This window comes from Maylandia zebra, linkage group LG17 (genome assembly GCF_041146795.1).
Source record: "Maylandia zebra isolate NMK-2024a linkage group LG17, Mzebra_GT3a, whole genome shotgun sequence".
NCBI classification, from domain to species: Eukaryota; Metazoa; Chordata; class Actinopteri; order Cichliformes; family Cichlidae; genus Maylandia; species Maylandia zebra.
The window spans coordinates 18,130,538-18,156,459 of NC_135183.1; the positions used below are offsets into that span (position 1 = coordinate 18,130,538).

The window sequence follows — 25,922 nt, forward strand, 5'->3', positions numbered from 1 at the left end:
TATCTTAACCGTCGATTATCAGTACTAAAGTCCATTTCTTATAGTTAGGATTAAGTTTAACCTGTATTATCCAGTGATGAACGTCTGAACGCTCGCAGTTTGTCTTTGAAGCTGCGTGGCTTCGCCGCCTCCGAAGAACGCCTTGTTCTCACGGGCTGCCATGCTGCTCGCTGAATCCTCTCCCAAAGTGACACTGGTTTTTCAATCACTTTTACCGGCAGTCCCCGGCTCGCCATGTCCGCCGTTGCCTCTTCCACCGTGTCATACGTTATCTTTCCATCTTCATAATGTACTCTCAAACGGGCTGGATACAGGGTTTGGAAACGTATCTTGTTTTCCTTTAATGCACGCCTGGCTTCAGCATATTCCTTCCGCTTTTTCAGAACTGCTGGAGCGTAGTCATGGTCAATGCTAATTAGGTGATTATCCATAGTGAAACCTTTTTTCTGCCATGCCAGATGGATCACCTCTTCCTTCATTTTAAAACTCTGGAATCTAACAAGGATAGATCTGGGCTTCACGTCTGGTGGAGGCTGCGGACCCAGGCCCCGGTGCGCTCTTTCAATGTGCATCTGAGCCAGGGGTTGGGAATTGCATCTGTAACCGGAAGGTCGCCGGTTCGATCCCTGGGCTCTCTGTCCTGGTCGTTGTGTCCTTGGGCAAGACACTTTACCCTACTTGCCTACTGGTGTTGGCCAGAGGGGCCGATGGCGCGATATGGCAGCCTCGCTTCTGTCAGTCTGCCCCAGGGCAGCTGTGGCTACAACTGTAGCTGCCTCCACCAGTGTATGAATGTGAGAGTGAATGAATAGTGGTATTGTAAAGCGCTTTGGGTGCCTTGAAAAGTGCTATACAAATCCAATCCATTATTATCTCCGTTGAGGCAGGGATTCCCAAATTTTCTTTCAGGACTTTCTCGATAAACGCTACCATTGCTTTTGCGTTTCCTTCTGCGCCCTCAGGTATTCCATATATTCTCACATTCTCTCTCCTCGAGCGGCCCTCCTGGTCTGTTAACTTCTCTTGTAGCTGCTCTTGCATTTGCAGCAGGCTTGTTAACACTTCTTCCATATCTTGTAGTTTCCTCTCATTTCCCTCAATCCTGCTCTCAGCTTCATCCAATCTAGCATTTGTCTTTGTGAACTCTCCCTTAATTTCTTGTCGATATTCACGTAGTTCTTTAAGTATTAATTTGTTCGTCACTTCTTCCTCCGTGTTAGCTTCACCAGACATGTCTTCGCCAGAGCTAACAGTAGCGGCATCATGCGCAAGCAAATTTGCCTCTTTTGTCGTTTGCGTAGTAGTCTTCCTGCTTTTTTGTTTTGTGGCCATCGTTCCCCTATCCAGAAATTCACTAAGACTATTTTTGTTGTAGTAAATTGACTTTATGGGGTGATTCCTTGATTTTGATCGAGAGACTACGGTCTAAGCTACCATCGCTTAGTTGCCCCCCGGACCCGGAGGACTGTAGTTTCCGCTTATGTGCTGAACGGCAGTTCAGAGTACCCGGTCTTCTTGGAATCATTTGGTGGGGTGCTCGAGGGTGCTCCATCTGATGACTCTGTTGTCTTACTGAGCTTCAAAACTTACATGTGCATTGACACAGAATGATGATCTGTTCCTGAGTCACTGACAAGAAAATCCTCTCAAATGATTTGTTGCTCTCATGGTCCTACACTTTCCTAACAATTAAAACAAGAAAAAGCTTTATCTCCCAGCAGGGAATTGAACCCTGGTGTCTCACATGCTACTCTAGTAATGTGTGCCCCATCATGAACGTGCTGCAGTACTAAATTTAACCACAACAGTGAACACTTTGAGAGGCTGTTTCATTTATATACACCTTTGTGTTTCAGGTTTGACATCAGGCAGCGCTCCTCTGTGGTCAGGGAGGGTATTACATCTATACTAAAAAGAGCAACCATAGATAATTTAAGGATTAAGAAATATGGGTTTGTTCAAAATCACTACCCTTTCAGCTTGTCCATGGCCAAAAGTGTCCACCAACAGATTAGGTCTGTAATTTTTATTATTTTTATATTGTTGGGTTTTTTTGCCATTTTTTCTGCATAAAGCTTTTAACTAACTTCAGTTCTTTTCATAAATATAATTTTATATCATTGCAGTGCTACTGGAATTTCTTGTATTATTAATAGTAGAGTCTGTGACATGTAATTGATTCACATCAACATTGATTATAATTCTTTGCTATTTTTGTGCAGGGAGAGCAAAATCATAAAAACTCCCTCTCAGCTTGTTCGTGGCCAAAAATTGCCACCCCTTGTTTATGTTTACAAAATGCTATAAAATTAATATATATTTAAGAAAATTCCACTTTCATTGATTTATTTTTTTTAATTGGCATCAGTGCTATTCATGAAAATCAAAATTTCATTCAAATTCAGAATTTTAACCTTTAAATACCAGTTAGATCAGCGGTTCCCAACCTTTTTTGCGCCACGGACCGGTTTATGCCCAACAATATTTTCACGGACCGGGCTTTAAGGTGTCGCAGATAAATACAACAAAATAAAACTAGTACCAGTAGCGAACAAAAGAAGATTTATTCATAACACATGTGAAAAGACCAAGGAAAACCGAGTTAACGATAAACACGATAACAAAATAACGCTGAAAACTGATAAAAACCCTAAAAACCATACATTTCACACCTGAGCCTCAACGTTCGTGGCCAACGACTCACGGACCGGTACCGGTCCGAGGCCCGGGGGTTGGGGACCGTTGAGTTAGATCACAGAATCCTAAGAACTCATAAATGGAAAAAAAAATCATAAAATCCCAATTTTTTTCTTTTTCCAAATAATACATGCCATCTGATTTATTTCCTAACCATGATAGAGGTTACATGCATAGCAATAATTAACAGTATCAATGACTTTTATGCATCTTTATTTTTTTGTGCAGTGACAGAAAAACATAAAAACCCTGGTCCTTTAACCGCGTTACACAGGGAACTGCATAAAGGGTGAGCCCTGGTTTTATATCAGTAGGTACTGGATTATAGAGCAGTCTCTCTTCAGTAGTGGGACCCACATGGTTTTCCCTTCATGAGGGATCCACTCAGTCGCCGGCTCCTCGTTCTCAGAAAATGCTCCTACGTTCTTTTCCACCTGCTGCTCGCTTTTTATGAAAAGTACAAGAGTAAAAGTGCTTTTAGCATGTGCTTTGTTGAGAATAGAGTTAAAGAGAATATAGTTTGGGATTGCTTGTAATATTACAATATGGCAGTTAATGGGTATAGAAAGTGTCCTGGATTGGGAACAAAGAACTGGGGTGCAGGGCAGGAGGCCAATCAACCCCCACCCCCAGGGCAGGAAACAAGAGTTACTGAGAGTGAGGGGCAGACAAAGGGCAAACGGACACTACCTTAAAAAGGAGATGGGGGTCAGGGTGTCAGCACTAGGGATGGGTATCGTTTAGGTTTTATCCGATACCGGTGCCAAATCGGTACTTTTGAAACGGTGCCGGTGCTTAAACGGTGCTCAAACCGGTGCTTAAAGAATGGAGAACACAAACTTTGTCCAAAAACCTCTCATGTTCAGCTGGTTTTTTTTGTAAAAAGATAACAATGTTAGCCTTTTCTGCAGCTATGTGGCATATATGGCATCACTCTTGGCTGGAAGCAGTGCTTAAACAATGGAAAAAACACAAACTTAAACCCTCTCATGTTTAACGGTTTCCCACTTTTTCTTTGGTCATTTTAGCCTTTTTGGCCAGGGTGAAGGGAGTATCTGCCATCAAACAAGAGGACAGCCGCATGTAGCTATGATGATGTTTGCTAGTTCACCTTACATGCATTAATGTAATAACGTGGTTAGCCTACTCAACGTAAATTACACACGAACATTAAGCTACTCACGCAGAGAAGAACGGCTGCTGCTGCTGCCATCATCATCCGTCATCATTTCTGCTACACTGGCAGGGCTAGGGGCCAGGACTCTATTCTTCGGGTTTTTGGGGGATGTTGCTCCGGGTCCGATAACTGGCAACCAGTGTTGGGACTAACGCGTTATTAAGTAACGCGTTACAGTAACTACGTTATTATTGTGGTAACGAGCACGGTAACTAGTTATTATGCCAAAATCAGGAACGCGTTACTCGTTACTGGGATTTAGATAGGGTCGTTACTCGTTACTTCGTGTGGTGGCATCGCGGAGTTTCCACAGATTCAGTAACATTAGCAAGTGGTGGAGGCCAGCAGGTGGATGAAGGAAAAGGGACGCAGAAGGAAAAGAGACCCGAGGCGGCCGCCGGTCCAAGTGTGAACTGAACTTCAGGTAAGAAGTTATGACCTGCAGTCTCTCTGGGTCAGATATGAACCAAGTTTAGGTGGAGTTTATTTTCCTCATTCTGACTTTTTCCGTACTGCGTGCTAGCTAGCATGACGGAGTTTCTATACAGCTGGGTGGTGCTATGAAGTTAATGATGTTGAACCTTATTTTGTTCATAAGTTATTAGAGTTGCCAACCTTCCCGTCTGGTATTCAGAGAAAATATTACGCGTTTCTTATTGAGGTGAAAAGGAACAGTTTGTCCCGTAATTCAGCTACAATGAAAAAGACACAAAGCTGGAGTTATTCTGTCTTTGCTGCACAGCTGCCTCTTCTTCTCTCATTCTCCCCCCTCCCTCTCCCGTTTCTACTTCAATCATGAAAACTGATCAATGATCAGCTGATCGGCTCTCTTGTTTGTTTATCGCTCACTTTGCGCCGAAAGAGGAAACCAGCGGATGTCGCGCTAAACAACAGCAGCACTTTTAAGCTTGATCAGCTGTTGTTAGAATTTATTTAATATTAATTTCTAGTATCAGCTGATGTTTGCTGGAGCCACAGCTGCAAAGCTGCTGGTCATGATGTCGGTTTGGTTATCTGGTGAGAGGGAAACATGAAGATGAAACCAGGAGATGTCCTTACTGGATCATCAGAGCTGAACAGGTGATGGAGAAAAAGGTTTACCTTTTAGGTGACATGAATGAGTTGAAGGGAAGTTATGAACTGTTTCTGAGAGACAAATAACCCCAGGATCCTTTTTTAGGTAGCTGACAGCTGGTAACTGTGCAGGTGCGGATCTAGCAAAGTGTGGCCAGGGGGGCATGTAGGGCATTAACAGGGAATGGGGGGCACAAGGAAATACTTTTCTTTCTTATTCTCATTTAAAATGTCTAGCTTTTAAAAAATAATTATCTGAATCTTACAACAAACGATTGATAGATTGATGCATATATACCATCAAAACAGTGTACATCACTGTCACAACAGTGTTTGTTTTCATTCAAAGGCTTTATGATTTTTCCTATAATGGTGGGCCAGTTTCTAGTCAAAATGCCCGGGCCAATTTTCTTTCCCAGTCCAGCCCTGTATGCAGCTCATCTGCAGTCTGGTGTTACCTACATCTTCCTATTCAGAAGGCAGAATTTCTGAGTTCTGAGTACAATCGAAAGCACCACGACTGCAGTTTTTGTGTTGGATGTAAAAGGCGCACATGACGCTGTGACGTAGGCTAGAATCATGGCAGCAGTCAATGACAGTCCAGGCGTGGGATTTCTCTCGTGGAAATATGCACGTTATCATATCCTTTCTATTGGTAGGTGGCACAGTGCACTTGTGGCAAGTAAGCAAGCTAGAAGACTGGCAAAGTTATGGAAGAAACACATTAACAAGAGAATTCTGAGTAAAACCAAAGTTACTTTCCCTAGTAACTAGTTACTTTGAAAGTAACGAGTAACTTGAAGTAACTGAGTTACTTTTGAGAGAAGTAACTAGTAATGTAACTAAGTTACTATTTTAAAGTAACTTACCCAACACTGCTGGCAACCCACCCGACGTGCACGGTGTGAGGTCTCGCAGCAAGCTATCAAATACGGCGCATTTCTCGGCTTTTAAAAAAAACGCTATGCGTCGCCAGCTGTTTAATCGGATTCTTGGTGTTACCTCCTTTGACAGTATCACAGTATCAGCTTTGCTGTGAAGTACAGCCAGACTTTTGACTGCTTCGCCTTGGACATTTTTAATCTGTAGCTCTGCTCTAACAGAACGTACGTACCTGGCCCCGCCTACTATCCTCGGAAACGTAAAATGATTGGCTAGAAGTGTATCACAGCTCAGGAAAAAAAAGCACCGAAATAAAGCACCGAAATGTGCGCTGCTTTTCGGTCTGGTTACTACCGTTTATGTCAGAACCGGTGCCATCATAGCACCGGACACCGGTACCCATCCCTAGTCAGCACCCTTGGCCACTGTACTACAGGGAGTGCAGAATTATCAGGCAAATGAGTATTTTGTCCACATCATTCTCTTCATGCATGGTTCTTACTCCAAGCTGTATAGGCTCGAAAGCCTACTACCAATTAAGCATATTAGGTGATGTGCATCTCTGTAATGAGAAGGGGTGTGGTCTAATGACATCAACACCCTATATCAGGTGTGCATAATTATTAGGCAACTTCCTTTCCTTTGGCAAAATGGGTCAAAAGAAGGACTTGACAGGCTCAGAAAAGTCAAAAATAGTGAGATATCTTGCAGAGGGATGCAGCAGTCTCAAAATTGCAAAGCTTCTGAAGCGTGATCATCAAACAATCAAGCGTTTCATTCAAAATAGTCAACAGGGTCGCAAGAAGCGTGTGGGAAAAACCAAGGCGCAAAATAACTGCCCATGAACTGAGAAAAGTCAAGCGTGCAGCTGCCAAGATGCCACTTGCCACCAGTTTGGCCATATTTCAGAGCTGCAACATCACTGGAGTGCCCAAAAGCACAAGGTGTGCAATACTCAGAGACATGGCCAAGGTAAGAAGGGCTGAAAGACGACCACCACTGAACAAGACACACAAGCTGAAACGTCAAGACTGGGCCAAGAAATATCTCAAGACTGCTTTTTCTAAGGTTTTATGGACTGATGAAATGAGAGTGAGTCTTGATGGGCCAGATGGATGGGCCCGTGGCTGGATTGGTAAAGGGCAGAGAGCTCCAGTCCGACTCAGACGCCAGCAAGGTGGAGGTGGAGTACTGGTTTGGGCTGGTATCATCAAAGATGAGCTTGTGGGGCCTTTTCGGGTTGAGGATGGAGTCAAGCTCAACTCCCAGTCCTACTGCCAGTTTCTGGAAGACACCTTCTTCAAGCAGTGGTCCAGGAAGAAGTCTGCATCCTTCAAGAAAAACATGATTTTCATGCAGGACAATGCTCCATCACACGCGTCCAAGTACTCCACAGCGTGGCTGGCAAGAAAGGGTATAAAAGAAGAAAAACTAATGACATGGCCACCTTGTTCACCTGATCTGAACCCCATTGAGAACCTGTGGTCCATCATCAAATGTGAGATTTACAAGGAGGGAAAACAGTACACCTCTCTGAACAGTAAATAAATAATTGAAATGGGTATATATTTGTTTTTTGTTAAGTTGCCTAATAATTATGCACAGTAATAGTCACCTGCACACACAGATATCCCCCTAAAATAGCTAAAACTAAAAACAAACTAAAAACTACTTCCAAAAACATTCAGCTTTGATATTAATGAGTTTTTTGGGTTCATTGAGAACATGGTTGTTGTTCAATAATAAAATTATTCCTCAAAAATACAACTTGCCTAATAATTCTGCACTCCCTGGAGGTGTTTACTGTAGGGGGGAGGAGACCAGAGGTTATAAATGTAATTGTTGTGTGAGTTCTTTAGATCAGCCTTTAGCATAGGACTGCATAGGAATGCATTGTGCTGATCTCCAGATGTATCTGTAAGAATAATGGGTAATAAAAGGATTGTGTAAAACATGGAAACATCTCAGCGTGGTCTCTACCAGGACCAAAAGAATCGCAGAGACCGGCGTTGTCTCAACAGCTTCAAAGCTAAGTTTGACTGGGAACCTCAAAGCTCAATAGCCTGCATCAACAGAAATTCACTGCAGCCTATGTAATATTTGATGCGTCATTATTTATTCCAGTCTGTCTTGCAAATACATGTTTGTGCTGCAATGTCATGCACAAACAATTAGATCCTTAAGATCAAACTTATGTCAAAATTGTTTCATTCTTTTGGTCCATTGGAGCGTGGTAAGCCATCAAACATCGCTATTGGAAACTAAGAATATTACATGTAATTGCTTGTTTGGCCAAAAATGGGTAAATGGTGTCATTTGGTAAAAAACATTAAAAACTACAATTTTCATGTGTTGAGTTTAGAATGAAAGCAATTTTACCTAAATTGCATGATTTAGTACTGTAAATAACAAGGAATCAAAAAAGGTGGTTATAATGGGTTTCAATTGGCCAAAAATGGCCACGATAGAGCCAAGAGGAACAATTTGATGTATAGTGTATATTATTGATGTATTTAAGGAGCTGAAGTTAAAAATTGAAAAATCTGAAAAAAAATCGAGACCCTTGGAAAGTTTCATTTCATTTGCTTTAACACAGCGAAAATGGTTGGAAAAAGTGAAGTGGCCACAAATGGCCACCACAGAGCCCAGAGGGTTAAGAGTGTTTAAGAAACTTGAGGGAGTGAGATAAACAAATACACGTAACTACAAAAGAAAAAAATGGGAGAGAATAAGAGGGGTTTAGCTTCGTGAAACTTTTTTCAAATGCAGCTTTATTAAAAAATGTTTGAACATTTTGTGGCTTCACACAATACTTCTAGGTTTTCAGCCATTTTTCATTATTTTCAAATGCTTTCATTCCGTCTGCACAGGAAAAATAATCTGATGATAATTACTTTTGTGAGTCTAATTTTCCAGAATGGAAGCAAAACAGCATTTATGTTTATGCCACAGTTTAACACAGTTAAGCAAACTTTTCAGAACTGCTTTGAAAGTATTCACATGAGCCCTATCCCTCCACAGAGATCTACCCTCCAGCTGTTAGAGGTCCCAGCTGTCTGTGAAAAATTGGATCAACTGCAGCGTCGCCATGGCAGCCACCCTCACATGAGTGATGGCTGCTCAGTCCTGCAGTGAAATCAACTGTTAGAGGTTTAATGTGTGTGAGACATTAAGTCCAACATAAGCACTTCTTTGACCAAACTGCCTTCACCAGCTCAGAATAAAATCTAAACACTATATTTATTTACCACTGCATTTACATTTAGTTCATGTTACTTAAAAGTCCCGCAAGAAGGGCTGAAAATCCCTGTTAATCCCTATTAAGAAAATTGCTACAAGAGATTATTAAGCAAACATTTATTTTCAAACATGTTTCATTACTATGATGCTAATGTTAATAATGTAATAAGCATAAGAAATTAATAATGCTCTCGCACACATTTAATAATATGTTAATAGTATTCTATATTAATATTAAATATATTTGAGAGTTAATATATATTAAGAATCCAAGAAATACTTGTTTTTTAATAATACCGATTTTGTGATATTGTAATTAATATAAAGTACTTTTCTTCCAAATACAAATATTGGTCCAAAAAAAGAAATCTGTGATTATTTTATTTGCAAATAACCGGATGTACAAACCTTTGCGTCACAGCTGTATGTTATAAATAAATCCAGATCGATTTGTATTTCTTCCACTTCCTATGGGCTCAAAGGAAGTGATACATACAAATCTCTTTTACGCACACACAAATTCTTTTTACACATACAAATCTTTTTTATGCTCACACAAATTCTTTTTACACATACAAATCTTTTTTATGCTCACACAAATTCTTTTTACACACACAAATTCTTTTTACACATACAAATCCTGATTTACAAGTACAAAACTGATATACAAGTACAAAATATTTATGATCACAATTTGAGGCCATACTTATCCTATCGGTATTACGGTAGGATCAGGCCACACCCCTACATATGTTGGGTTCTCTGATTAGATTACTGCTGTCACGTGACCCGACAATAGCGGAAGAAGAAGGCTCGACCGCAGGGCGAAGGTAAGGAAATAAACAAAATAAAGACGGGTCGTTTTAACGGGGAAAACTCCCGGTAGTGTTTTTACTTCCCGCACGTATACAGAGCCTGGGGCTCGCTGCTGACGGACCCGGTGTTCGGGCTCGGTTTGGACGGTAGGTTTACTCAAGTGACGCGGTTTTTTTGGTCGTTCCGGTTCGTGTCGACAGAAAGAAAAAATAAGACACGAACAGATCAAACAGATACCGGATCGATAACCAGCCCAGAGGAGCTCGTGCGGCACGGGGTCAGCAGGTAACCTGAAGTGTGATGGCCCGCAGGTGGAAGCGTTCAGCTGTGTTCGTGTTTAACCGGAAACCGTAAACAGTAAACAGAAACAAAGGTTAAAGACGTCATCGTTTGTCCGGTAACGACCCAAAGTCGGCTGAATAACCTTCATGTTGCGCGCACTTCTACCTTTTTCTTGTTTCAGGCCTCAAACGGGAATTTCCAGGCAGCTGCCGTGACGTCACGACGCAACCGGTGACGCAGCGAAAAAACATTTTTTAAACTTTTATTTTTTTAATATATATTAAGTGGCGGGAGTTTTCCAACCAGGTGCTTTTTATTTATTGATTGATTTATTACTGATATGTACAGCAGTTTAACACTATCACTTTATCAGTTATTGATTAGTTGTTTCTGCTGAATATTGATGTATTGTTTTTGCTCTTTATCGATTAGCTGTTTGTGGACTCTACACCACAGCCAGCTAATGGATGCATCTTAGAAACAACTGATCAATATAACAGCTGAACAGTGTAGATCAGAAATACCTGACCCATACAAACCACAAATAACAATCAATGGATGCCACAAATTCAGATCAGTATACACCAAAATGCCCAATCTGTATCGATGATTTGTTCACTACTGTTTAGTACTGATGACCTGATTGTTGATTTATCAATATAAATCAGACACAGCCAGAGTCTCTAGTGTGTATAAACTGGCTGGTTATGCTGTATATTGATGAATACTGATTGACAGGCCCTTAATTTTTTAAAGTAAGACTAACATGCTTCTAAGAGAAAATAAACTCTAAGAAATGCCTCAGATTTTCAAAGTAAAGGCCCCTCAGTTAGGGTTTAAGTTACTAGATTTTCAAAATAGAAATCTGCTTCTTACTGTATCAGTAACAACTGCTGTCTCCTTTTTAGCTAATCTATTTACCTCCAAGTGTTTTAGCAGTAAACTCAACTGATTGGGTTGTGTTGTGTATTAATCGTTGTTTCCCTTGATGTTGATCAGTTTGTGCTGTGTCTGCAGGATCACCCGCAGCCTTCAGGATGCAGAGCACCGCCAACTACCTGTGGCTGATCTCAGACCTGCTCGGTCAGGGAGCGACGGCAAATGTTTACCGTGGACGGCACAAGGTATTTTGCCATGCCAGCCGCGAATTGTTTTTCTCTCTGGAAATACAGAAACACTCCGTGAAGATATCAAGATATTTTTATTCTGGTTTTGATCCCTTCTGTTTATGAAGAAGTGAACTGTTTCAAAGTCTTTCAGCAATATTTGAGTTCAGAACTGATGGTAGACAGCAGATAGATATTGAGTGTTTCCCCTGATTGCAAAGGGGAAACATTCAGGTACGCTTACAGTTTATGGTTTAACATGTCAGAGTGAGAGGCTCATATGTTATTTTCACCTTCTCAAACCTAAAGATGTCACCTGGACACATTCCAGAAAGCAGGTTTAACAAATTCTAAACCTGAACTCTGAGTTTCGGTTCTACAAAAGCCAATCAGAGTTTGTTTTTGTCCTGAGTCACAAAATCCACAATTATCCATTATTATCCACAGTTAACGAATAACAAGTTAACATTAGTTTCTTGTTTGTAAAGCCGTGAAAGCTTTCATATGAGCTTCGATTCCGACTGAAAAAGAGCCAGGCAGCTACTTCTGCATGAGGGGCGGAGTCATTGACTTCATAGTCTGTTACCCTGGTAACATCATCTTGGGGTGAACAAACTCAGTCTTTAGTAAAACCTGCGTTATTGATCTTCACGCTGATGTTGATCTCATTTATTTGTTCCAGGTTGAATTCATTCATAAAAATGTTGTTACTGTGCAGAAAAGTTTCTCCTTTTCAGATCTGAATAATTAAATCTGATGTCGGGTTGAGTTTCGTGTCTGAGCTCAGCTTGTGCTTTAAACCCTTCACGCTGCCTTCAGCCTGCAGACTACGCTGAGGGCAAATTTCTCCCAGAATATTTATGGTCCTTCTGAGTTTCACCTCTTTTAAAAACAGGATTTATTTAAAAAGTGATGATTCTTGAGTGTAATGTACACGTCTGTGTGTAGAAAACCGGCGACCTATACGCTGTCAAGGTGTTCAACAACCTGAGTTTTCTGCGGCCGCTCGATGTCCAGATGAGAGAGTTCGAGGTGCTGAAGAAACTCAACCACAAGAACATCGTGAAGCTGTTCGCTGTGGAGGAGGAGGTCAGTAACTTCATGTTTTATTCTTACTGAGAATATTTAGTCCTAGCAAGTGAAAGATCCCTGATTTGATCCCAGGAGGAAACGGGAATCTTCCAGAAATAACATGTTAGGTTAGCTAGGGCTGTTGCACATCTGGGCCCAGATGTGGCCCAGATGTGCAACTGCTGGCCCACATTCGGGCCTGGCTGTTGTTGTTGATTCAGGTCGAGTCTACATGCTTTAACGCAGCTTCAGGTTCATCTTATATGAGCCAGATGTCAGGTATGTCGCAACTTTTTGGCCACATCTGGCTCACACAATACCTGTGAGTCCCATAACTGAGCTGAAAGGCCCAAAAGTGTCTGAATGATGTGAGGCCGTGATAAAGAGCTCAGCTCCACTCTGCCAGACAGAAACCTCTGAAGGTTTGACCCACGACTCATACTCACTGTGAAAAAGAACCCGTCAGACAAATGAAGCCGAGCACAAGGATGAGGTATTGCCACTGTATCCTTGTGCTCGGCTTCATTTATTTGTTCAGCTGTCTAAGTTTACAGAGTTTATTCAGCTGTAAATGTGAACAATATTCAGCAGAATTTGGGAGTGTTACCTGCTCTTCATAGTTAAGTTATATTTAATTTAAAAAAGCAGAAAATATTATTTTCATTTTTCATGTTGTTGATCTTCAAAACCTTGAAAGCTGCCACTAAAGATTCCCATCATCATAAAATTGGTTTATAGCCCAAAACAAGAAGGAATATTTCCTCTAATGTAAGAGGAGGAAAACAAGATGGAACCTAAAAAACAGAAACAAGAGTGAAGTCCTAAATATTTAAATTGAAGACAAAAGTATAACATTTTTAATGCCATAAATCTGACAACAACATTCAGATTTCGCATTTTTTAGTTTTTAATGTAAAGATTCAAATTTCGTGGTTATTAAAAGAGTTTTGCAGATGTTTGTTTCAGTAACTAAAACAAGTAATTTTTAGCCCTGAATTAGCCTGTCGGGCGCTTCTACCTCCTGACTCTCAGCTCCAGCTTTAGTTTCAGCTTTTAGGCTCAGTTTATGTGGTTCTTCAAAGTGATTTCAAACTAAACTAACATGTAAAAATTGACCAAAGCTGAAATTATATTTTGTAGCTGAGAAATAATGTTGACATCTTTAAGGAGAGTAAAAACATCCTTCTAACGTCCTCCTCCTCCTCTCAGTCCAACACCCGTCACAAGGTCCTGGTGATGGAGTACTGTCCCTGCGGGAGTCTCTACACTGTCTTGGAGGAGTCGTCCAATGCGTATGGACTCCCCGAGGACGAGTTCCTCATTGTTCTCCATGATGTTGGTGAGGGACACATTTAACTGTGACACTCTGCGTTGGTTCCAGCTGATCAGGTTCTTTTAAATGTGAAATCTTGCTCTGTGAAGTTTGAGCAGTTAAAAGGAAATCAAACACGAGTGATCAGTCTTCTCTTTAAATGTGGAAAGAAATGCATATAAATGGTTCAATATGGCGACTGAAACTGATTGGTTGTTGTGTCCCCTTCAGTGGCAGGTATGAACCACCTGAGAGAGTACGGCATCGTTCACCGGGACATCAAACCGGGAAACATCATGAGGGTGATCGGAGAGGACGGACGCTCCGTCTACAAGCTGACCGACTTTGGAGCAGCGAGAGAGCTGGAGGACGACGAGCAGTTTGTGTCTCTGTATGGCACTGAGGAGTACCTGGTCAGCAAAACAAACACACGCAGTGAACAGGAACTGTAGATAAAGGATGGCAGCATACACAAACATGCCAGTTAGTGATGTCACAGCTGGTGCAGCTGCTGCTGAGTAACTCTTCTTCATATGTCTCTTATGCAGCACCCTGACATGTACGAGCGCGCTGTGCTGAGAAAAGACCACCAGAAGAAGTATGGAGCCACGGTGGACCTGTGGAGCATCGGCGTCACGTTCTACCACGCCGCTACCGGCAGCCTTCCCTTCAGACCGTTCGAAGGGCCGCGCAGGAACAAAGAAGTCATGTGAGATCTAGCTGTGACCTTTGACCATTCTGACACGAATTGAACTGAGCTGAAACTTACCCAGCTGTTTGTCTGCCTCAGGTATAAAATCATCACAGAAAAGCCGTCCGGGACGATCTCTGGCCATCAGAAGTGTGAGAACGGGAAGATCGAGTGGAGCACAGAGATGCCGGTGTCCTGCAGCCTGTCAAAGTATGAGACCCTCACATACCCTGATCATCACGCTCATGAACAAACATGTTGAGGGATATATGTGTGGAAATGTCTCGGCCTGTTGTTTCCTTCATGGTCACACACACAGATCATGTCTCTGGTTTTGTTTCAGGGGTCTTCAGAGCCTCCTGACCCCAGTTCTCGCCAACATCCTGGAGGCCGATCAGGAGAAATGTTGGGGCTTCGATCAGTTCTTCGCTGAGACCAACGACATCCTGCACCGAACCGTCGTTTATGTCTTCAGCCTGCAGCAGGCCACACTGCACCACGTCTACATCCATGAGTACAACACGTAAGCCTTGAGTGCCCGTGCACCTGCTTTCTCAAACAGTCTGCACGGTGTCTGAAAGCTGCTGTTCTTCATGTGCCCACAGGGCAGCGCTGTTCCAGGAACTGTTGTGCCGCAGGACCAGCATCCCTCTGCATAATCAGGAGCTGCTTTACGAGGGCCGCCGCCTCGTCCTCGACGCCAACCGCCAGGCCAAGACTTTCCCCAAGACCTCCAGAGAAAATCCCATCATGCTCGTCAGCCGTGAGTCCGTCGCCACCGTGGGACTCATCTTTGAAGATCGTATGCACTTCCTTTTTTTTCTTCTGTCATGTTTAATAAAACCAGAATTGATGTGATGGGTTTTGTGATGGGATATGTTGGTTAGAAACTGGACTTGATTTTGTTTTCACAGCCAGTCCTCCTAAAGTTCAGCCCCGCTATGACCTCGACCTGGACGCCAGCTACGCAAAGGTACTGAACTCACATCATCTTAGCTGTGAATCTGATTGGCCCTGGAAAAACATAGTAAAACATTGCTAGTTTATACGGCCTGTTCAATTACAGGAGCTTAGGTGTGTCAGCATAAGAAATCAGGACCACTTCAGGATGAACTCTAACCCATTAATCTTTCTCTAATTCACTCATCTGGTGACTTTTAAGAAAAAAGTTTATTTTGAACTCTTACAAACAGATTTACAGAGTTACAAAGACTGAACTACACAGAATAATTCTGAACTATTTTTAAATAGATAGATAAATAGAGACTAGAAATGATTGCAAAGGGACTCTAAAAATAACTTATAGATCACCCCAAGACAGCTGGGTTAGGCTCCAGCCTCCCCCCCGTGACCCTGAAAAGGATAAGCGGAAGAGGATGGATGGGTACAAACTACCACAAAAAAACTTGAAGCTTTTTGCAGAGGGACCACCGTGAGCCAGTCTTTTTTTCCTTCAGTCCCTCGATGCTCGCTGACCTTCCTCTTCCTGTTGTTCAGACTTTTGCAGGAGATGTCGGCCATTTGTGGAAAACTTCAGAGTCTCTGCTGCTTTATCAGGAGCTGGTGCGGAAAGGAGTTCGAGGTTTAATGTAAGTTCACGTCACAAAAATCTTCTCAGATGTGGAGCTCAGTTGGTTTTCTCATGTGATGTCATTTTTCTTTGTGTATTTATTTGTGCAGTGAGCTGATGAAGGAGGACTACAATGAGATTATGCGCAAGAAGTTGGAGGTTTTCCATCTGTGTAACTTCTGCACACAGATGTTGGAGAAGACCGAGCAGCTGTGAGTGAGGCCGTTAACCCGCACACTGCTCCTACAGATGCATCACAAACGAACAAAGCCAGCGCCTGACCCTTAGATTAGCGAGATCGATGGCCTCAGTTCTAACTTATATAGATCCTAATGTCAAAACCGCTGCAGTGAACAACCGGCCCAAAGAGCCGCTTGCAGAGACTAGAAACAACGAGACTTGGAACTATCACCAAGTAGCACAAAGACTCATGTAGTTACTACCAAAACACTTGACATTAATTTAAAAAAAAAAAAAAAAAAAAATATATATATATACATATATATATATATATATATATATATATATATATATATATATATATATATATATATATATATATATATATATATATATATATATATATATATATATTAGGGGTGGGTTTTTATAATCGATTCCTCGATTAAAATCGATTCTGGCTTGGATAACGTAAAATTGGCCGACATATCCTCAGCATAACCATGTATAATATCCACAAAACTTAAAAAGTGGTTATACACACACAATACGGTAATATTATGTTGAAGCACAGTACGTATCACTCCGCGAGGCTCCGGCCTACAATAGCTGTAAAGCTCCGACAATCCATCAAGCAGTGTGAGTTTGTAGCTTAGCAAAGTTGGACTAAAACATTTGACAGATTTTCGAGCGCCGTGTACATAAAATCGTTTCGAGGTCAGTAAACAAACAACCAGAATTCATACATAAGGCACACGGGATTATAAGGGGCGCTGTCCAAGTGTGCCGTATTTTCCAAAAAACACTGTAATAACGACGGCCCGCTAGCATGCTCTACCAAAAATAGTGCTTTGTTGTGTATCTGAGGGACGAAAGCTAAACCAGTTCCACACCACTGAAGTTGCAGCATTTTTACAAACCAATTCTGTTTCATCCGTTTGATTCAACGATCCGCTTTCGCCCTTCTCATTCTCCGTCGCCATCATACTTTTTCTGCCATGTGCGTACAAAAACAAAGGCACTGCGCATGTGTGTTTTACCCATATTCTAAAGCGATATTTCATTTTCTTATCGTTGCCAAACATTATACCGGTGTTACCATGAACGGTATGATATGGCCCAGCCCTAGTCTCATGTTGTTTTTCCACCAACCTCGCATTTCTGTTTAACACTGACTTTGTGAATTTGTTCAATGTAAGCAACTCTCTTAGATGGTCACAGTTCTTTAGATCTGTTTTTCATAATTCAGCCTTCATTAACTGTTAAAAGTGAAATGTAATGCAGTGTTTGAATAATAATAATTTCCAGAGTGTAATCCTGAAAGTTTTGTTAATAACGTGATGCTCTCGCCGTGCTTCAGGTTCGAGGTGCTGATGCAGGCCAACATGCTGTCGTCAGAATACGACGAGATCTCAGACATGCACAAGAAAGTTCTCAGAGTGAGTGCTGGCGCTCTTTTCCTGTCTCTGTGCATCACATTTGTTATTCAGACATCTTTCTAACATGCTGCAGTTCTTTGTCTCTCAGACTCTCCAGATTTTTATCAGCTTGGTTCTTAAAACCTCTGAACGAGCTGAAACTCATAAATCCTCTTTTTTAATTTTATTGTAACCTGACAGTAATAATCTGAGAGAACAGCCACACTGAACTCTTGGTGGTGACTCTGATTTTGAGTTTGAGAATTGAAGAAACTTTAAATATTTTGCCCTTCATAAAAATATATCCCGTCAAAATTATGCAAGTTAGAAATATGAACATGCTGCCAAAAACCCCAGAAAAAATAAATGAAAGCATACACAAGGTTCGAGCCGCATGTAGACAGAGCTGGGTATTGCTTCAGGAAAGGAACTAATAAACTGTGCGGGCCATTCAGTGTCGTACTTTCCCTTGAGTGTATCATTACACTGCAGCTCCATCTGAATCTGCACAGGTGCAGTTCAGCAAAGTCCGCTGACTTGGTTCAGCATTACTTGGCAACAGGGAAAGTGAGGCAGGTTGCACTGGTGCATTTGTGACAGTGTCACTTGAAATGCCTTCACAGCATCATACATGCCATGTCCATGAACTGACAGATTTCCTTGCTGAGCTCAAAAACTCTATTGAGAATTTTTATCCCATCTCAGCCAACGGACCTCTGTATGATGAGGAATGTCGGCAAACTCTGAATCTATTTCCCACATAAAAGACTGAAATTGACGGTGATTTAATCTTTTAGCTCAGATAAAATTTATGGTTTGCGTTACGGTGATCATTACATGCTCCATTTTTAGTACTTTACCACACAGCCTTTCCTGGTGTGTGATGCAGTGATATGCTGTTAACTCATCGGTACAGTTCTCCTCCTGCATCTTTACTCTCATCCTGCCGACTAGTCCACTTTTTTCACCGCACAACACCTGCGCTCCATCTGTTGTAAGTCCAACAAGTTTGTCCCAGGGCAGTTTCATGTCGGCTACACTTTGACATACGTTTTAAAAAATGTCTTTCCCTGTTGTTGTCCCGTGCATCGATTTAATGTTCAATATTTCCTCTCCACGGATGAAGATGGCCAGCTGCACAATGTCCACAGCAAGAGAGTATGCAATAAAGTTTTTGCTTCTTTCACACAACTATGTTCTTAAATCCGTGGCCATCTCACAAACCCGATCAGCAATCGTATTTCTGCTCAGGCTCACATTTGCCAAACTCTGCGTTTTGTCTGGACACAAGATGTCGCACAGGTTCATCATGCAGCTCTTCAGAGTGGTACCGGGCTGATTTGACTGTCTCCTCTGCTACAATACACAGCTTCACTTTGTGATTTTGCTGTGGTGAAAAAAGTCTGCTGAAATGTCAGATTCTTCTTTAGCTCTTCTACTTTCTGTAGTTTCTGCTCTGCATTTAGGTTTTTCAGCTTATCCTGACGTTTTGTCTCGTAGTGCCGTCTTAAATTAATTTCCTTAATTGGGGCGACCGTGGCTCAGGGGGTTGGGAAGTGTCTCTGTAACCGGAAGGTCGCCGGTTCGATCCCCAGGCTCTCTGGTCATTGTGTCCTTGGGATATGGCAGCCTCGCTTCTGTCAGGCTGCCCCAGGGCAGCTGTGGCTACAACTGTAGCTGCCTCCACCAGTGTATGAATGTGAGAGTGAATGAATAGTGGAATTGTAAAGCGCTTTGGGTGCCTTGAAAAGCGCTATATAAATCCAATCCATTATTATTATTAATTACAGCCACATTAGCTCCACTAATAAGACACACGGGTTTACCAGCAATGTCTGTAAACATATATTCAGTCACCCACTGGCGCTGAAAGGCTCTGTTTTCAGAATCAACTTTTCTCTCCACCATTGTGCGCGGCTAACTTCGCAATAACAGAAGTTTGACTTGATTGACGCGGGAATGTTCCCAGTTAGCCTAGCCTTCAGTGAGGAGGCTGCAGCGCTGCATTATGGGATCTGTAGTTTGTATATTATTAGCGCCTCATATTGCTGGGCCATGCATAACAATAATAGTACATCTATATAAAATGATCTCACGGGCCGGATATAAATGTACGCCGGGCCGGATGTGGCCCGCGGGCCTTGACTTTGACACATGTGGTTTAAAAGGTCAAACTTAACAGCTGAGTAGGACTATAAGAAAAGTGCTTAGTAGTTTTGTGACTCTCAGAAACACTTGAGTTAAGAATTTTTGGTCACGTGCTCACTTTAAAAACCTCCAGTATCACCATACATATGATATCATTAGAGTCTGAGGTTGTCTGTTAATTATGGTGCAGTCGTCTAACTGTGCCTCATTTCTTTCAACTGTTTTTAAAATGTTGGTGATTTTTCTTTGTTTCGTCCTGACGTAATGTTTCTGTGCAGATCTCCGGCTCTCTGGAGCCCATCGAACGTACAACACAAGACGTCAAGAGTAAATTTCTGCCTGGAGGCCTTCTGACCGACACTTGGACGCAGCAAGTTGGGACGCACCCTGAGGACAGGAAGTAAGTTTGAAAGAACAGGAAATAATAATGCAAAAGTGATGTGTGGTGATGCAGTGCGTGACGCTGGGCTTTTTCTCTGCAGTGTGGAGAAGATCAAAGTGCTGCTGGACGCCATCACCGCCATCTACCAGCAGTTCAAGAAGGACAAAGCAGAGAGACGTGAGTTCACAAACACGGCTGCAGATTCAGCTGTTTATCTGTGGAGGAAGAGTCATCGTTAAATCAGGTTTCATTTAGAACCAGCTTCACCTACAGTCTGCATCAGGATCAAAACTTCTGTTGGTCTAAGGAGATTTATTGATGAGGCTCAGAAACAGAAAGCCTGCACACAGTTAGCTTCACGGCTGGTCCAACAGCACATGTATTTGTAGGAGTTTCCTTTTCAGAGCACCTAATAATTCTGGAAGATTATTTAAAGAAAACATAAAAACATGATTTACTAAGTTTTACAGCACACACTTTACTGCAGATTGTACCATATCAGCAGCTTTTATTTCATGCCTGATGTTGCTATGTGGCTGTTCATTTCTTCACAATTTGCACAATACCTGTGGTGTACTGCAAGGCTCAATTTTGGGTTCCATTTTATTTTCTATTTATTTGCTTTTGTCTTCCATTGCTATGCAGATGACACTCACATTTACCTTCACAACCTCGCTGCTGTATTAAACTTTTAAAATGTCAGATGTTACGAAATATTCTGCACCTGCATAACAGAAAATCAGAAATCATTTCTATTTCTTTCTTGAACAAAACACACAAACTGAAACAAAAGTGATCCTCCATCAGTCGAAGTTTAAGATGTGGGATATGTGCAGCTCTCCTTTGTTGTCATTGTTGAGCTGTTCTTTTCCATTTACTGACAGCACACTTAGTCTTCTGTTTAATAAAAGCTTTTGTTTGCTGTTGAGGTTTACCAACAGTTATGATGACACGACACTGTCACGCTGTGCTTAAAGCAAATGAACTGAAGGTTTTAGTTAATTTAAGCCAATTTTAAAATCTTTTAAACCGAGAGCATGTCGCTGTCACAGGAGTAAAAGTGAAACTTTAAATGGTTTGGTTTCATTTCTTCTGTTCAGGTCTGCCGTACAACGAGGAGCAGATCCACAAGTTTGACAAGTAAGTTCCGGTACTGTCAGCTATGTGGATGTCCTCCGTCAGGCTCCGCCTTCTTTCTGATGCCATGTTTTTGTTTCTCTCCTACAGACAGAAGTTGGTCCTTCACGCGAGTAAGGCCAGGACTCTGTTCACAGACGAGTGCGCAATGAAGTACCGTCTTTTCATCTCCAAGAGCGAGGAGTGGATGAGGTAATGACAGGCAAGCGGGCAGCTGGGTCGTGACCCGAGCTCCTCTCGGCTTGAGTGTTGACGTTTTGCTTTTTTTTGCTTTTTCAGGAAAGTTCATCATGTGAGGAAGCAGCTGCTAAACCTGTCCAGTCAGCTGATCAGCATCGAGAAGGAGGTGACCATGCTGATGGAGAGAGCCATCAAGGTAAACATTAAAGCGATTTCAGGTGCTGGGCGGCTGACGCACACGAAATCTGTCATCATAACTAAGCACATTCGTTTACGGCCAGTTTCCCAGAATGAAGTCTGGAAGTGACAGAAATACGTGTCTGTTTGTTTGTCTTCCAGCTGCAGGAACAGCTGCCACAGAAAGTTCTTCCTCTGGTGTCCAGTGGCATGAAGCCTCAGGCCTACCTGAGCCAGAACACGCTGGTGGAGATGACTCTGGGGTTTGTTTGTTTCCTCTCTATTGTCGCATCGTGTTGAGTTCCATCTGAAGCAGCCGTGAGTGCTGACTCAGTGCTTCTGTGTTTCAGGATGAAGAAGCTGAAGGAGGAGATGGAGGGAGTGGTCAAAGAGTTGGCAGAAAACAACCATTTCTTAGAGAGGTCAGACTTTTCTGTTTTTAATTTAAGACTACGGTAAATCAGCTGCAGGTTCTGTTTCTATTGTTTGATTTAAAATGTAAAAAGTACGCAGACCGCTCGGAAACAGACGCAGGTTCGATGTTTATGGTTCTGAATTTATTGACTGAATGTTTTCTCTAAACCAGGGATATCAAATTTATTTTACACCGTAGCCCACATACAGCCCAGTCTGAGCCGAACCAGTGATATCTTAATATAAGATAAAGAAGTGCAGACTGTCCTACAGTTATAAATCTGTCAGTTCTCAAAACAAAAAGACATTAAATTCCATTTAATGTCTTTTGTATTTGTTTATTTATTTTTATTGTGAACCCAATATAAAATCTGTAACTTTCTGTAATTTGTTTACCTGTTACTTATTTATTTCAATGTAGTATGAATGACCATTGAGGAGCTCCTCACCATCAGCAAAAGCTGTAAAACTAAAATAAAGTTAAAGTCCAAATTTCATGCCCTCCTTTGTATTTCCGAAGTCATGCAGTAGGCTAGTTGGAGTCTTTGGTCGGCCGATTCTGGCCCCAGGGCCTTATGCTTGACATAACTTTGATTTCTGTTTAATCAGCTCATGTAAAATTTAGACCTAAAAGATGCTTATGAGCGTGCCTCTGAATAATATGGACCAGTGCCAACTCCCTAACAAAACAATAAGGACAAAAAATGAGCTGATCAGTGACCCCTAAAATACAGTAAAGTTTATTCTAAAAGAATTTGATTTTTAAAATCAAGTTGTCACACTTAGTACTACCAGTAATACCAGTATTCTAATGGTCGTCAAACCACAAATTTATTGATACATACTGAAGTGTCAACACTCATGATTAGGGTCTTTTATGAGGGAAAAGTGAACATTATACAGATTATACATTATCCTCCTAAAGTTCCATTAAAATTAGATAATTATAATGTTAGTACATTTAATGAAGCAAATAAAAATGTTACCTTCAACTAAAACAGTTTCAAATGTGGCCAACTTATTTTTTTTTCTGCATTTTAAAGTTCAGCAGGTTTCTACTTCATATTTTCAGAGCTGAAAAACACAAAAGTTCAGTTTAAAAACAGCAACCAAACCCACAGGAAGTACAGAGGTGGGGGTCATTTTGACCTGGATTTATGAACACTGACACTGAACACGTGAACACTTTCTTAGAAACAGAATAAAAATATTTTTGTTTGCCTGAGCCAGCTTCTGAAAACCTGCCTTCAGCTTCTTGTTTGACTTTCTTTTATTTTAACTTTAGTGTGATTATTTTGGCACAAATGTGACTCTGTCTGGCCTGTATCACCTCTGCAGGTTTGGCACTCTGACACTGGATGGGGGCCTGAGAGGATGAGTGGAGTCGAGTGTCGCTGCAGTTTGTACATATTCTGTGTGTTTACTGTGTAAATAACGTCGGACTGTTGAAGACAAAGCTTTTTGTATGAGTCTCTGGAAACTCTGGCTCAATTGCTTCAGTCGCTTTAAAAGAAAAAGATCGGAGAGGTTTTCAGCTAAGGATCGGCAAAGGAATGCAGAGCAGCTTCATCCAATCACATCGCAAAGAGACCCTGAAACACCTTTGAGTATTTAGGCGGACACAGCCGGGAACAACAGGTTTAGGGAGGGTTTATGTCACGTTTGGAGTCAAATACTTTCGGCTGCAAGTGTTATTGGAAATGATGAATGGATTAAAGATCACCACAGGTGTGTTTACGTTGTTCTGTAGTTTTTCACCTGAAGTGGAATATTTAAGAGAACAGTTTTAATGGATTAAATGTTAATGGTTTAATGGGTAAAAAAATAAATAAAACAAACGTTAACTTCAATGTCTAAAGAGTATTTACTGGACCTTTCAGCAACAGGCTCTGATTAATCTGATTTTACTCTGTAAAAACTTTAAAGCATGAGCAGAGTTTGAGATGCTTTGATATAGAAGTTTTAGGTTCTAATATCAGGTAGAAAACATTTAAATCTCTGACTGATGATTCAGATGAAGCTGTTTCCTGCTCTTTGGGGCAAATTAGGCTAACATTATATAGAGTATATTATGGAGTATTTAATATTTTTCCAGCTGGATTAAGGAACATTTAAGGGTTTGAATCTGTGGAAAAATACAAAATGGCATTAAGTTTGCAATTAAAACAATTTTTAAAGTGTTAACTTCTGAAATGTTCAACTTGATCTGAGTTTTTTAGAGGATTGTGTATTAAATTAGTTTTTTTTTCCTTTGTTAAGTGTCATCAAATGTATTTATTTCCCTCTAAGTTGCATTAAAGTACTGTATTTATGGGGAAAGCTGGTGTCCTTTTAAAGGCACTGAATTTTATCGGACTGTGGATTGAACAGAATATTTCTGATTAATGATTATTTTTTTTCTCATATGTTAGTCTCTCTTTGTCATACCTCTATCCTTCAGCTGGTCGTCCTTTTCGCTATCTTTGTTTTATTTCTTGTCCATGATTAAAACGCCAAGTGACTGTTTAAATGACCTGTAAATACGCCATTCAATCAATCAATAAATAAACTGATCAGGCATGAAGCTGTGTCAGCGTGACCTGTTGAACAGTTTCAGATTAAAAGAGTTGTTTCACACAAACTGCTCCAAAAAAGTGTTCGAGGGCAACCTGATCACAGCTCACCAGACCTCCTTCATGTGGTGGATTCTGTTTATCATTAATGACTTTACAACCTTCAAAGTAAAGATACTAAAAACATGCTGCTCTGATCTCCACCCAACAGCAGGTTTTCAGTTATTAAATACAAGACTGAAGGCAGAGACCCACAAACACGCAGCAGCACGAGGTGGATGCAGTACAGGCCTGAAGAGGAGGAAACACGTGATGCCTATGGTTTCTAGACTTCAGGCAGATCCTGATTGCAGATATTAAAATGTGAGACTGTATAAATGTCTGCAATTCCTAGACAGTTAAAGCAACACTTGTTTTGAAGCCTAAACTAAAAGTGAAAGTTTACACCTCAAACACATCTCCATAGTTTAATTCAAAACCCACTGAGGTGGTGTACCGAAGCAAAGCTGCAAAAGAGCTGTCTTTATCCAGAAACACATAGTCCTCCCTGTAAGAATGAAGCTTAAAATAATAAAGAAATAATGTCAGTCCCTGTTAAACTTTCCAAGCTTTAAAACATTGTTTTAATTACAAAAGGATTATTAGTTATTATTTATTTTAAGCTTCTGCTAATGTTTTTGTTGAGTATTGCAGCATCGACAGCGATCAACTCGAAGGAAAATGACGACGGAGGCAAAAATGTCCTTAATATTTTGTGAACTTTATTCCTCATCAACACGCGGCAAAACTTTTCTCATGGGTGCCATTTTCGTTGTGGTATACTTTTTTTTCTTAGGGGCGTGATGACGCAGCATCCGTGCTCTTACAATGAAACAGTGCCTCCTTGTGGTGGCAACTAAAATACTGTCTCTGTTAAACCACAGTAACCATAATGCAGTTAAACACTGTACAACATGAATACACACAATGAATATCTTAACTCAGTTGTTCTCCTGGCTGAAGTTTGGTCCTTTACAGCATCCTGCCATGCGATTACATTTGTTCCTGACCACCGAGAACACTCACGTTAACTTTTATCGAGTGGAAAAAAGTTAGCTTGTTTATATTATGCTAACATAGCTGTGTCGCTAGCGGTCACGTAGCACATCATTATATACCAGCTAGCCAAACTTCAGTAACCCTACAAACATCACTGCTGTTTAGTTTTCTGTCTTCATTTATGTTGGAAGTGATAACAGAGCTGTACGTTTTAATTTGTTTCCAAAACCCCGCAGTCAGGACATGCTATATTGTATTTAGATAGAAGCTAGCGAGCTAACTTCCTGCTAACTTCTAACTCCATTAAATATCATAAATTCCGTTTTCATGGATGCCTGGATGTTAAACTCAATTGTTACACCTGGTAGAGCAGAACGC

At 41.2% G+C, this 25,922-nt stretch overlaps 1 protein-coding gene across 4 annotated transcripts; it reads left to right on the forward strand.

Moving 5' to 3' along the window:
• Positions 1 to 9,822: 9,822 nt before the first annotated feature.
• On the forward strand, positions 9,823 to 24,517 carry tbk1 (TANK-binding kinase 1). 4 transcript variants are annotated; one of them, XM_014408710.4, is made up of 22 exons: positions 9,917 to 10,032; positions 10,350 to 10,474; positions 11,186 to 11,292; positions 12,223 to 12,363; positions 13,555 to 13,684; positions 13,889 to 14,070; positions 14,206 to 14,366; positions 14,448 to 14,558; positions 14,692 to 14,871; positions 14,954 to 15,150; positions 15,263 to 15,321; positions 15,846 to 15,937; positions 16,029 to 16,130; positions 17,459 to 17,537; positions 19,943 to 20,064; positions 20,147 to 20,223; positions 21,147 to 21,186; positions 21,274 to 21,375; positions 21,463 to 21,559; positions 21,703 to 21,803; positions 21,891 to 21,962; positions 23,293 to 24,517. In XM_014408710.4, the coding sequence occupies exons 3-22, from the start codon at positions 11,206 to 11,208 to the stop codon at positions 23,330 to 23,332; spliced, it is 2,172 nt and encodes a 723-aa protein (XP_014264196.1). In that variant the 5' UTR covers positions 9,917 to 10,032; positions 10,350 to 10,474; positions 11,186 to 11,205; the 3' UTR covers positions 23,333 to 24,517. The 4 variants fall into 4 exon arrangements, with proteins under 4 accessions (XP_004564914.1, XP_004564916.1, XP_014264196.1 ...); XM_004564857.3 differs by lacking the exons at positions 9,917 to 10,032; positions 10,350 to 10,474 and adding an exon at positions 9,823 to 9,900; XM_004564859.5 differs by lacking the exon at positions 10,350 to 10,474 and having other exon boundaries at positions 9,908 to 10,032.
• Positions 24,518 to 25,922: the final 1,405 nt, after the last annotated feature.

Coding starts and splice junctions, on each gene's coding strand:
- tbk1 (XM_004564857.3), top strand. CDS start 11,206: ATGCAGAGCACCGCCAACTACCTGTGGCTGATCTCAGACCTGCTCGGT. Junction 14,367..14,447: donor CGCAGGAACAAAGAAGTCAT/GTGAGATCTAGC, acceptor TGTCTGCCTCAG/GTATAAAATCATCACAGAAA. Junction 20,224..21,146: donor GAAGGACAAAGCAGAGAGAC/GTGAGTTCACAA, acceptor TCTTCTGTTCAG/GTCTGCCGTACAACGAGGAG.